Below are 13,453 nucleotides of genomic sequence, written 5' to 3'. Positions count from 1 at the left end.
TAAATTAAAAAACCCTAAACGGCATGGTATGTAGTCAACGAAGTTTGGGTTTCTAAAGGAAAAAAATGGGGGAGGTCCCACAAAATCTTAATTTATTATCTTGATAAATTAAGATTATCTGGGATGTGTCATACTTTACGTACGCGCATTTCCTAGAGATTTCTACGAAATACAGCCATCATCCAGTTTAAAACCAACACGCGCGCGCGCACGCACGTACTTCAACCCGGAAGTACATGCCTACCGTCTTTTGGAGAGGATTCCTTCTGCTGGGGTGAGCTTAATAGATTTTGTGGCTAGAACAATCTGGACTCACTTTGAAAGTACATAGAGTAAAGAACTTTATAAACCAGAGCATGGACCGCCGCGGTCCGTGGACCGGATTTTGTTTTGCTCTGCGGTCGGGAGTGCTGGGATAGTCAGGAAGATTTCTTGCCTCTCACCGACATGGCTCAGGAAAAAATGGAACTAGATCTTGAGGCAAACCCCTCTGCTCCCTCCGTGGAAGGGGGAAACCTACGGAGATCGAACAGCGCTCCTCTGATTCAAGGATTAAGGTTAGTGAAAAATTTTGGTGCGATGGGTATGACTTATGATTTCTTGTTCAATATTTGACCGTTTACTGAGCAAAACAACTTTCATTAACCCTTTTCATAGCCAAATAAAACAATTTCCACCAATAAAAAAAAGTAAGCCCTAAAGCATTTAACTCTTTAAAAAAACAACCAGTCGCCTTCTTTTTTTTTTTTTTTTTTTTTTTTTATAAACCCCTGTACTTTGGTGTATTGTCCCATAGGCGGAAGATTGGTAAGGGTGGGCAATGGGGGTCAAGTGACTTGCCCAGGGTCACACAGCTGGAAGTGGCTGAGGCCGGGTTTTGAACCTAGGACCTCCTGTCTCTAGGCCTGACTCTCACTCCATTGAGCTACCCAGCTGCCCTCGCCTTCTTATTTTAACCAAAAACGTGGACAAACAAGACATGATCATAATTTTTAAAATGAAAATATCTCAGGAAACAATAAATCAAGTAAATTATAGCTCATTTAAGCTCACTTGGTAAACGGTTAATTTTTTTAATAACATCAATAACTGTTATATTATTTTTAAATTTAATATATTACAAAAGTTATTTTTAAGAATTAGGATTAATGATTAATAATATCATACTTTTTAATGAAATACAATTTTCAAAAATTTGTCGACGTGGAATCTAGAGACCCTAAACTTGTGGCCTAGTGAGATCTGATGAAACTCAAATTTTAGGAATAGCTTGTAATTTGGAGACCCCCAAAGCTTGTGCTCCCTGTTCCCATAAGAATCCACCCAGAAGGGAAATCTCAGGCTAGCAGTTGCAGACTGAATAATGGACCTTAGGGTAAATGCTAAGTGATTCTTTTGTCTTAGAAGCTTCTCCCATTGTACCACATCCCCCTTTCAAGGATAGAACTCTGGACCTTCAATTTACAAGACTGACTAAAAGACTTAGCTTTTACCCTACGATCCTTTACTCAGTCTACAACTGCTAGCCTGAGATTCCTTTCAGGATAGATTCTCATGGGGACAGGGAACAAGCACAAGCTTTGGGGGGGTCTCCCTGGGGTCTCTAGATTCCACATCCACACAGGTAACCTTAAAAGAAAACAATGCACGTTCCCAAACAACTCCTAAAAAGCAAAATTTCAACCTTAAAAAAAAAAATCTATGCAGAGGCTAAGACTTAAGAGACGATATTTTAGTCAAAAAGAACCGCCAAGAATAAATCACAAAAAACAATCAGTATTTTCAAAGAAACAGCAAGTTCAGAAATAAATTTAAAACATAGAAATCATGGAAAGCAAAAAACAAAACCCAGTTACTGATGAAGTAGTAATAAAAGTTTAAAATGCCAAGAAAACATCACTATAAACTCAAATGCAAATGTAAAAAAAATTGGCACCAAACTTTCAGTTAATTCACAGAAAAAGCTAGGAACAGAAGTACTTAAGAAGCAGTAGCTCTGGACCCAAATTACAGATTAATCAGCATTGAATAGCCACTCTTTTCAGTAATTGGATAAGTATTTAGACATATTTGTAAATTTCTGGATTAACTATACCAGTTCTTATATTATTATTACCTGAAACAATCCTGATGTCCAAGAAACTTATAATCTTATAGGGAAGATAAATACATTTATAGTTGTTTGTAAATACAAAATACTTAAGTACAACTATTTGGGATGATACTATTTCAGAGTTAAAGAAGATGTTCAGGTTGGAGGCTGTGTTATAGACAATGAAAAAAGGAGTTTCATCATTTCAGAGTTAAGAAATATGAGAATTATCAAGAAAGACAAATGTAAGATAGAAGATGAGGAACCAAAAAAAAGGTCATTTTGGTATCAAAAAGGCACCAACTCTAAATCAATATGCATATGTGTATACTTTTAGATAATAATAATAGGAGAGAAAGCCTGAGTTCAAATGCAGCCTCAGACACTGGTTGCGTGACCTGGACCAGCTTTTGCCTCAGTTCCTCGTCTATAATATGAACTTGAGAAAGAAATGTCAGTAACTTCAGTAACTTTACCAAGAAAACCCAAAGGGAGTCAACAAAAGTTGGATGCAAATGAAACAATTCAACAAAAACAAATACATAACGGAATTAAAACTATCAATCTTCTCTTCTCCTTTCTGTCTTATGTCCATCTTTCTCCCTTTTGTGTTTGTTGAATCATTTCAGTCTTGGCCATTTCCTTCTACAACTCATTTTAAAGATGAATATACTGAGGCAAAGAAGGTGAAGTGATTTGGCAGCTTAGTAAGCACCTGAAGCTGGTTTTGAGTCTCAGGCCCTGCTCTTTGCCTTTCTTTACAATTAGCCAAAAAAATATAAAGCACTATGTGATAAAGGCTGTAAAAAGCATTAGGAAGGTTTCCCTGAAGAAATTGGTATTTTATTGTGTAAGTAACCATGTACATTTAGGACATATAGGACATATATATCCATGTACATTTAGGACATAATGGAAAGCATTGCAGATTTGAACTGAAGGCAGAAATACTTTTTCACTTTCCTTTACTTATTTATATTCATTTCCCTTTTGCCCTATTACTAATACATCTTGCCAGAATTAAGCCTGGTTGTTTTCTTTCCTATTTGTGCTGAATAGAGCTGAAGGAAGTCAAATTAGGACCCACTAGAAATTCATGTTATATAACTTTTTTATTTTAAGGAAATTGTTCTATTTACATTATGTAATTCTTTTTGCATATATTATTTCTTCCCTTTCCATCACAAGTGGCTAATAAGGACAATATCTTTACAGTAGAATATAATGGCAACAGAGGATGGCAAATTGGTAAGGCCATCCTTATGGGTAGAACAGCTAGTCAATGGATATTAAGTTTTTATTATGTACTCAGGGTAGGGAATTAAAGGAAGACAAAAACCAACCTTGCAGTCAGGGAGCTAACATTTTAATGAGAAAGACTAAATAACTAGGCAAATAAATAACTAGGAACATAAAAAGTGTGACCTAGCTCCCATTAAGCTTGGTGGGGGATATGGTGTAGTCCTGTCTTGCTTGCTACCTGCAGAGCGTGGTTCTATATTGGTAAAAAAGCAGCATGGATGTGGCCATACAAGAATTTTTGGCAAGGACAGCCCGTTCTAGATCTTTGGGATGAACTTGAGACATAAAGGGACAGGATTCCAAGGAGGTGAGCCTTGAAAGGCAAGTGGACTTGTCAATATATTACTGATTCCAGCTTGTTCCTGGAAACCCTTTGGAGAATTTGCCATTGGGTGAGATAGGGAAGATCTAATTTTTAGTCCAATTTAAAGAAATCCTTCATGTATATATTTCCTGGCATATTCCTAACTCTAGAACTCTCCTATTTCTATTTGTTGCTTGTGTGAATACATACATTTACACACTATTCACCATTCATTGGTCTTTTTATCTCACCAGCTTTTGGTGAAAAGAGCTTGGGCTGTCATCTTCCTTTAAGGAATTTAATTTAATTTAATTTAAGGAATTCAAGGAAACTGGTGGCTTTTAAAGATAAAAATTGAACTCCTAGGACTTCTCTACAGCAGAAGAGAACTGTTTGCTTCAAGGAAGGAGTTATAGTCTCCCTTGGAAAGAAAACATAGGGCAAGATTTCAGAGATGTTGATCCATGCCTTTCTATTTAAGTTTTTAATAATTTTTTACTTTTCCCTAATCACATGTAAATATAATTTTTTTTAACAGTTAAAAATTTTTTGAATACCAAATTCTTTCTTCCCACCCTGAACTCCCTTCTTCATTGCTAAAAAATAACTAAGTCATTTATAGTAGTTCATCAAAAATTATTGTTCCTACTGTGTACAGTGTTCTTCTGGTTCTGCTCAATTTCCTTTGCATCATCAGTTCATGTAACAAGTATTTTTCTGGAATTCTCTTGCTTATAATTTCTTATAGCGCAATAGTTTGCGTGTGCACATTTCTAAAGACTTTGGGGCATAGTTCTGTTGTTTTCCAGAATGGTTGGATCAGATTGCCACTGCACTAACAGTGTATTAAGTGTCCCAATTGTCCCACATCACTTCTTAACATTTATAATTTTCCTTTTCTGTCACAGTTGCTAATTTGACAAGTGTGAGGTAGTACCTCAGAGCTGTTTTTAATTTTAATTTCTCTAATCAAGAGATGACTTTGATTTCTTCATTTGAAAATTCCCATTTGTATCCTTTGATCATTTATCCAATAGGAGAAAAATATCTTTTTATAAATTTAACTTAAGGGGACAGCCAGGCAGCTCAGTAAGTGAGAGCCAAGCTCAAAGACAGAAAGTCCTAGGTTCAAATTTGGCCTCAGACACTTCCTAGCTGTGTGACTGTAGACAAGTCACTTAGCCCCCATTGCCTAGCCCTTACCACTCCTCTGCCTTAGAACCAATACACAGTACTAATTCTAAGACACAAGGGTTTAAAAATAAATAAATTTAACTTAGATGTCTTATACTTAATGCATATGTATAGAACTATCAGACAACTTTCTACTTGCCTTCTCATCTAGAACGCATTAAGTTTTGTTTGTACAAAAGTGTTTTCATTTTATATTATCCATTTTACTCTGTTTCTTGTTTGGTCCCTAAATTCTTCCCTTTTCCATAGATATGACAGGTTAATGATTCTGTGGAAACTTTCTATACATTTTGAAATTCCTTGCAGATATATACCCATGTAAATAGGCTGTGCATAGCTTATAAAAACAGAGAGCATTTGAAAGGTTATTTCATAGTTCAAGACTCAGTAAAAGACCAAGTAAAAAAACTACAAAATTGGGATTTCTTTTATTCTTTTGGTTTTTTCCCAACTTTTCCAATTTTCTATTTTGAACTTAATTTCCATATACAGAATTTAACAGAAAAAGATGACAGAACATGAAACGACTAATATCTATTATGTAAAACTTTTCTTTGTAATTATGGCATCTAAACATAGATATGGATATCTCCACAAACAGCACATTAGTCAACCTGTTTTCTAAAAGGCCTTCCAACAATGAATGATCTCTTCCTTCTTCTTTACCATCCTCTTCTCTGCTTTTTTTGCCTCCTTCTGTCTTTCTTTTGTTTCTTACTTTCTCTTCTTTCTTTCCTCTCCCTCACTCCTTTATTCTTAATTTTCTTGTTCTTATATTTTAGTCAGTGATTTAATAGAGACTGTCAGGGTAAGATGTAGAAGATTATTACTTTATTTGATATGCTGACATATATTTCAGAATTGTTCTTTTGAAATAAAAGCAATTCCTAAAAACCATTATTAAATTAACTAATTAGCAGAGCCTTGCCAACAGTAGCTATACTAAGGAATAAACAAGCCAGGCTCTATAATTCTTCTTGGCAGATGGACTAGTAAAGTTTATTTTAATGAAAATCCTATATTTTGGGATGGAAATTTGCACTTTTTATTTTTGAATGCTCTATTTTGATCAATGAAATTACCCTAAAATGCTGATACGTGCAAGAACAATATTATGCAGGTAGGATGGGAAAACTGGAAATAGCTAGGGCTAATTTTTCTTGTTTAACTCAGACTATGCTGTGAACTATGTATTAATAAAATTGCTTTTGAAATTGTTTCTAGAAATCAGATTTATCTCTTTTTTTCAGTGATAATTCACAAGTGTTTCAAAATGACATCATTCAAACTCGAAGAAATAGCACAACAGTTCTGAATCGTCGCAGTTTGGTAAGAATAGTGCTTAAAACTAATTTTACAGCTTCAGTGTGTCTTATTAAGTTTACCAAGGCAATCTTTGGCTCAGTATAATTAGGTATATCAACAGTAATCTTGTCAAATAGAAATGAATATTTTGGTTATGGTAGTAATCTTTGAAACCAGTGAGTTTTACAGTCCTTTACATTATTTCAACTTCAAAGCTGTAACATAATTTACCTTAGAGGTTTATATACATCTGTGGTTCCTTTTCTTCCCTCCCTTCCTTCCTGCTTCTGCCTCCTTCTGTTCTCTGTGCTCTTCATCCACACTCTGAACTTCCATTCTTCATCCACACTCTGAACTTCCATTCTTCCCTTTCTCCCTGCTTTTGTCCTTCCCTCTACTCTTAATTCATTCCTCCTTAATCCCTCATTTGCAAAATGTAATGTGATACTGGTAGAGATGCTAAGACAATCTTGTTCTCATAGAGTTCATGGCCAATCAATGAGGATGTACACAAAAATTCTATTATGTAATTAGTAAGTAGCTACTCATCAATGAGCTTTTTGTTTACTATAGGGATAGTAAAAATACATAAAGGAGGATGGGATAAGGAAAATGAAGAGGGGAAAGGTAATTAATATACTTAAGTCTTCATGGAACTGAGCCCTCCAGAAAAATAGGGATTCTGGGATTTTGAGAAGGCAAACTTGGAGGATCATTTGTACAAAGAGATTAGGGGAGAGACGGAATTTATTGGATGAAGCTCTGGGCCTACAATCAGGAGTACCTGGGTTCAAATGTAACCCTAATTGCCTAGCCCTTTAAGTATTTAAAAGAAAAGGGAAGTAGAATATAAAATACAAAGAATAATTAACAGCCATTAGAGACAAGAAATGTAGGCTTCATGAAGTAAAATAAACTAGAAAAAAATCAGGTGACACTTAAATGCTTCACAAAGAGGTTTTCATACTAAGAGGTTTACTATAAGCATTGAAGTTGCATAATAAGTAACACAAAGAAATTAAAATCAAAGGAAGGGTACATTTCTGGCTGGAGGGATTGTGGAAAGTATCATGGAGTAAAAGGCATTTTGGATCACCTTTAGAAAAATGAAGAGGACTTGATAGCATTTTTTATTGGTGTTACCAAATGTTTTTACCAAGAAATTATTTTGTTGAACTAGAAAAAATAATAACAAAATTCATTTGGAAAATAGGGTCAAGAATATAAAAGAAATTAAAGAAAAATAAAAGAGAGAGAAAAATAGAGTCAAGAATATCAAAGGAATTTTTAACTCCATTAAAAAGCAGTAATTAATTATTGAAACTATCCGATCCTGGCTAAGAAATAAAATAGTAGATGAGTGGAACAATAAACAGAACAAATAGTTGTAAAAGATTATATATAGTAACCTTGTGTTTATAGGAGAAAGTATTAAAAATTGAGGGGATACCCATCAATCAGAGGAAGGACTGAGAAAATTATAGAATATGGTTGTATTGAAATACTGTTATTCTATAAGAAATGACCAGGTACAGGAACTTAGAAAAACCAGGATAGACTTACACAAACTGAAGCAAAGTGAAATAAGCAGAACCAGGATAACATTGTGCAGAGTGATAGTAATACCCTGTGATAAACAATTGTGAATAACTTAGTTATTCTTTTTAGCTCTCCTTCCCCCCCCATCCTCCCAAACTCCCAATTTATTTAGTATTGGAATTAGTTTTGAATTCACTTGTAAAAAAAAATCTAGTGTAGAGCAACTAAAGGGCTCAGTGGTTAGAGTGCCAGGCCTGAAGTTGGGAGCATCTGAGTTCAAAAATGTGGCCTCAGGCACTTCCTAGCAATGTGATCCTGTGCAAGTCACTTATTCCCAGCTGCCTAAACTATACCCCTCTTTTGCCTTGGAATCTCTAAGACAGACGATAACATCTTGTCTTAACACTAGAAAATTTTTGTCCGTTTATGGCTTGTTTAATTTCTTTAGCTAAGAAAGTGTTATTTGAGAACTCTATTTCCTGTTTGGTTAATAATTGCTTTTGTTTATTTGTTGGCTGTGATTTCACATTTTTATTTTTTTTTTAGTTATTAGACCCTTCCCTTCCATCTTAGAATCAGTATTGTGTAGTGGTACTAAGGCTGAAGAGCTAAAGAGCTAGAGTAACTAGCCCGAGGTCACATAGCTAAGATGATTTCACATTTTAGCTGGTAACCTGATTTCCTTCTTTCTTTCTCTTAAACAAATTAAAAGAATTTATAGAATTACCTCCTCCCATCCCATAAAGAACCCCTTCTTGTTATTTAAATAGTTTTTATAATTCAGTGTTGTTCCTCTGTTGATTTTCAAGATGTTTATTTCAGTGTTTAATTGGTTAGTTGGCAAGTTTAAATTTGTTGGGTTTTCTAGTCTTTGTGGATCTGCCTTTTCTCTCTTTTATTGATAAATGTTTGCAAATTTCCCTCTAAATATCATTTTGACTATATCTCATGGCTTCCTCTTTAATAAATTATTGTTTTTGTGTTTTGTTCATTGACTCTTCTATTAAATTTATATAGTTTTTGGTTAATTTTGTATTTTCTTCAAATGCTCTTTAAGAGATGCATTTAATATTTCTGTCCTAATGCAATTAATTTTGAAGTTTCTGTGCTCAAACTAGTCACTTTTTGTGAACACAGGTAACATAAAAATATTTAAAATTCAGAGATTACCAAAGGTAGAGAAAACGTCTGCCTTCCTACTTTAATACAATCACTTGGAACATTTCCCATTTCAAAGAAGAATATGTACCAGACACTGAAAATGACTACATTTGTTATAAGCTAAAACCAGAGGTCAATCAGTGTAATTTACTAGACCATCTGAGACTTCAGCAATGTGACCTTTGAAAAAAGTCAAGGAAATTTTTCTGTTGGATTTTAGTACTATCCTGAATTGAGGGCAAAGGAGTGTAAAAAGATAACAAACTTTTCTTTTGAACAATGGCAAAAACCTTCCTCTAAATTGAAGAATTCTGCCTTGATTAGTCAGTTTAGGATCTGCATTTGATTGAAAAGTCACTGAAAGGCAAGTGCTTCTTTGTGAACAAGGTCAGAGGTAAGATAAAAAAGATGAATGATAAATCCAAAATGCCTCTTTGACCATTTTTTCTTTTTTAAAAATATTTTCTTTTTTTAAATATTTTTCCATGTTTCAGTGATTCATTTTCTTTCCCTTCCCTCTTCCTTCTTCCCACCCAGAGCCAACAAGCAATTCCACTGGGTTGTTCAAATGTTATCCCTTGATTCCTATTTCCATATTACTCTTTTTTGCAATAGAGCAATCTTTTAAAGCTAAAACCCCACATGATATAGCCATAATATACAAGTGATGTGATGGGTCATGTTTTTTCTTTTTTAAGCATCTTTCCTAATCATTTTGGGAACAAAAGGAGTAAACTGCTGTTATAGGTAGTATCTGACAAAAGAAGAAAATACAATGCAAAGCTTATATTTCCCTGCTAAGGAAGCATAATGACCTACCTAGGGAAAATACACAGCTATTTGATTGTACCAGTTGGAAGGGATTGAAATTAATGAGAAATGATAGTAACAGAATTGTTCTTTTGACAGGCAATTCACTGTTTTCTAAGTTCATGTCTTTTCTTTTGATTATGAGTGGAGAGCAGATAGGTATCTCAGTGGATAAAGAGCCAGGCTTGGAGTTGGGAGATCTTGAGATCAAATGTGGCCTCACACCCTTCCTTAACCCCAATTACCTAATCCTTAATGCTCTCTGGCCTTGGAAACAGTTCTCAGTATTGATTCTAAGACAAAAGATTTTATCTCCAATCAGTATTCTCCAAAGTCCAGCATATGAAGAGATCAAAATAACATTACTTTGAAATACTATGGTATTGTTTTCTATAATGTTGCTGATTTCATGCCTCACTGTTTTTTATGATTGAGTTGGTATCTGCCTACAGTTGCCTTTCTATATATCCTTTAGTTGAGCTTAAGAATTCAGTTTTTCCTCTGAATTTAAGTTCTAATTAAAAGAAATTTGCCTTCATACTTTAAGCTCCTAAACAATTCCAGAACATCTCTTTATCCAATATTTGAAGATCTGACCACAAGCTGACCACAAGATGCATTGTCTGTCCTTGCCTGTTCTCATTCAGTTTGGGGAGTTTTTCTCTTCTAAAGACACACAAATTCTGGTAGTTTTAATCCGCTAGCAAAGACCATAGCATGTACATGGATCCTATAAAACAATTAACATCCCTTGTCAAAGAGGGATGGTTACTAAGCCCCACTTGGGTGTTAACTGTGTTAAGTAATAACTCCAGAACTGAAAGCACCCCTACTTAACACTAAGTAAGAGTGTTCACAAGTCATTTGTTAAAGTAGGTGATAACTCAATCAGTCAGAAACTTGTAAATCCTGTCATAAAAGTTGATACCTTCAGAAGCCTATGATAAAAGGCCAATACTTTCAGAGGTCTATGATAAGAGTTAACACCTTCAGGAGGTGAGAAGTGGGTCCCACAGACAATCTGCGCACCTGCCCCACCCCATCCCCACACTTTACCCCTACCCCCAGCAGTGCTAGGCAATTTGGAAGCTGTGATTGGCCCCTGTGAAGAGGGTGTAAGGACAAGAAGTCACTATAAAAGCCCTGAATTTCTGTGGCTAGAAAGAGTCTTCTGCAAGCTGTCTTCTGGAGATAGTCTTCAGGAGGTCATCTTCGGTTTGGAGGATCTTGGACTGGGACTGTGGTTTGGAGCTACGACTTGGACCTCAGCTTCAACTTGGGACCTTGGCTCTTGGACTAGGGTGAGTCTTTCCCGGCTTCTGGAGAAAGATTAATTTCAGAGAAGCCTTCCCTTCTTAAGAGGAAACTGTGAGGGTGAAACTCCAGGTCCTCTGGTTGAAGGTTAACAAGTCCTGCCAGGCTGAGCCAAGCACCAGAGCAATATTTAGTGTGATAGGATAGACATCTTCTCTACACTATTTTTGTATTTCTCTACTTTCACTTTTCCACCATTTTTATAAATAAAAGCTATTAAAAGTCACTTTGACTTGAGCTACAATATTTTAAATCGGCGACTAGAAGATTATTTTAGAATCCTCACATATTTAGTCAAACCCTTAATCAAATTCCTTACAATAGTAAAATGTTAGAATTTACACATATGTTGTTTTCACTAGAAGGCTATTAAATTTAGGCAAATAATTTTGTTTACTTAATTTCAATTTTATATACATTTAAAACCCCAATATTTTTTTCCATAATACCTTCTTTGCACATACTAGTCTATCATTCCTTCCTCTACACTCTCTCCCTCATCCCATGTTGATTGCCTCTTACTAACTTGACTCCTATAAAATCAACAAGCATAAATATTCTTTGAATCTACTTTTTTAAGTTTAACCTACCCTTTCTCTTATTCCTTGCTTTCTCTTTTTTAAATATTTAAGTGCTTTAAATATTTATTTTTAAATAGTTTTGTTAAATATATTTAAATATTTAAAAATTATTTAAATATTTTCTGTTTTTTGCATTATCATAATTATCCAAAGCATTATTGTTTTACTCCCTTCCCAAGCCATACCACATAAGTAGTATTTTGAGATAATGAGTCCAAAAATTCAGGACAATTGAACAATATATTAAAAAAGTTTTCAGATGTACAATGTGTAACCACTATTGTGTGTTTTAAAAATTTGTACCCTAAAGACTTCATTTCCCAGCATTCTTTACCCTTCTTAGGGTTCCCTTGTCTTTTGTCCTGGTGTTGCACCCTAGTATGGGTTTGTTTATAAATTTGCTGAAACCCACCCTGGGGAACGCTTTTTTGGAGGAGCTTTGGCTTTGACTTGAGCGTGGTAAGCTGCTGGATATCTAGCTCTGCTCTGCTCACTCAGCTGAAGGAACTCCTTTCTCTCTCACTTTGTTGTTATTAAATCTTATAAAAACAAAATACTAGGAGTTTTGTATGTTCATTTTTAGTCTTACATATTAAAGTGATTCCCTGAGGGAATACCTGATTTGTGATCTCCTGCTCATTAAATTGTAGTTTCTCCCTTTTGTTGCTATGATAAATTATAAACCACCTTGTTTTGCTTTTTAAAACATTTCAAGTTTCAACCTGTCTTTCAAATTTTATTACATAGTTTGTTTGCTTTTTTTGCATTTTGTTGCTGAAGTGACTCCCACATAGTACTTTATCTAAGTCATGACATCTTCAATAAAATAGCATATTTATAACTCATCTTTTTATCACTTCCCCCTAACCTTTCCATTACTTCTATCCTCTTTCATTTTTCTGTATTCTTATTTCCAGCATACTTAGATATGTATATTTTATTTTTCCTAATAAAATGTATTTGTAACACATTGTCTAGAAGAACACCTGGTGCATTATCAACATTTAAGAAATGCTTATTGATAGATTAAATAAATGAATGACAAAAAAATGATTTGCAGCTGTCCTGAAAGACACTAGGGATTATTAGATATGACAGCAAAGAGAGATTGCATTCTAATATGGAGAAGGACAGTGTAAAAAGACACTAACATGTAGATTAAATATTCATGAAGAAGAGCAAGAAGTCTTCTTGCATCATTATATGTGTCACAACAAAATTTAATTCTTTTCTACATTCTTTTTCAAAATTTCCTCCAGAAATTTTAATTTCTTTTTTTTTTTTCACTATTTCTTCTAGGTGTTTGTATATCTTATAGAAAATTCACTTCCTCTTTTGACTTTTTTAGCAGTTTAGGAGTCAACTTGGATTTTTGCACTTCCTGGAACTATAACTTTTTTAATATTAGCTGTGGCCTGTTTTGATTTAATACAGTTTTAGGTCCGAATTGTGACCTGCCAGCACCATTTTTGGGTGGGGTTGTTAGCCCTCTTTGGACCTGTGCAGAGTTCCTTAAATTCTTGGAAAGATTTCCGAAGGTGTATCTAAGCAGGCAGGTGGAGAACCAAGAACAATATAAAAGATTTTAGATCAACAGTGTCAAAAGCTTAGAGATAATGGGTAATTTTCTAAAGAATAATTTCAGAATGGAGCCTCTGAATTGCTTAGGTTGATATCAGAAAGGTCCTTTAAACAGACAAGTATTGAACCAATGACCAAATGATCAAGTTTTGTTTTCAGAAATGAATGGACTTATGAAAGCAGTTCAGTGATACATCCAAGAAAAATTCTTGAAGAGTTAGCTTTAATTAGTCCTGATTTACTGATTACTGTACTCAGTAATTACAGTAA

General features: G+C 34.5%; 1 protein-coding gene across 2 annotated transcripts in view; it reads left to right on the top strand.

Moving 5' to 3' along the window:
* The first annotated feature begins 284 nt into the window (after positions 1-284).
* Positions 285-13,453, top strand: part of LOC123253578 (P2R1A-PPP2R2A-interacting phosphatase regulator 1-like) — a 35,205-nt gene continuing 22,036 nt past the window's right edge. For both annotated transcript variants that reach the window (XM_044682748.1, XM_044682747.1), the window contains exons 1-2: positions 285-557; positions 6,143-6,221. In XM_044682748.1, the coding sequence (XP_044538683.1) occupies positions 448-557; positions 6,143-6,221 (189 nt within the window). In that variant the 5' untranslated portion in view covers positions 285-447. The remainder of the gene's footprint in view (positions 558-6,142; positions 6,222-13,453) is intronic.

Source organism: Gracilinanus agilis, chromosome X (genome assembly GCF_016433145.1).
Source record: "Gracilinanus agilis isolate LMUSP501 chromosome X, AgileGrace, whole genome shotgun sequence".
Classification (NCBI taxonomy): domain Eukaryota; kingdom Metazoa; phylum Chordata; class Mammalia; order Didelphimorphia; family Didelphidae; genus Gracilinanus; species Gracilinanus agilis.
Note: the sequence above shows the minus strand (reverse complement) of the source record. Positions and strands in the feature narration are given on the sequence as shown.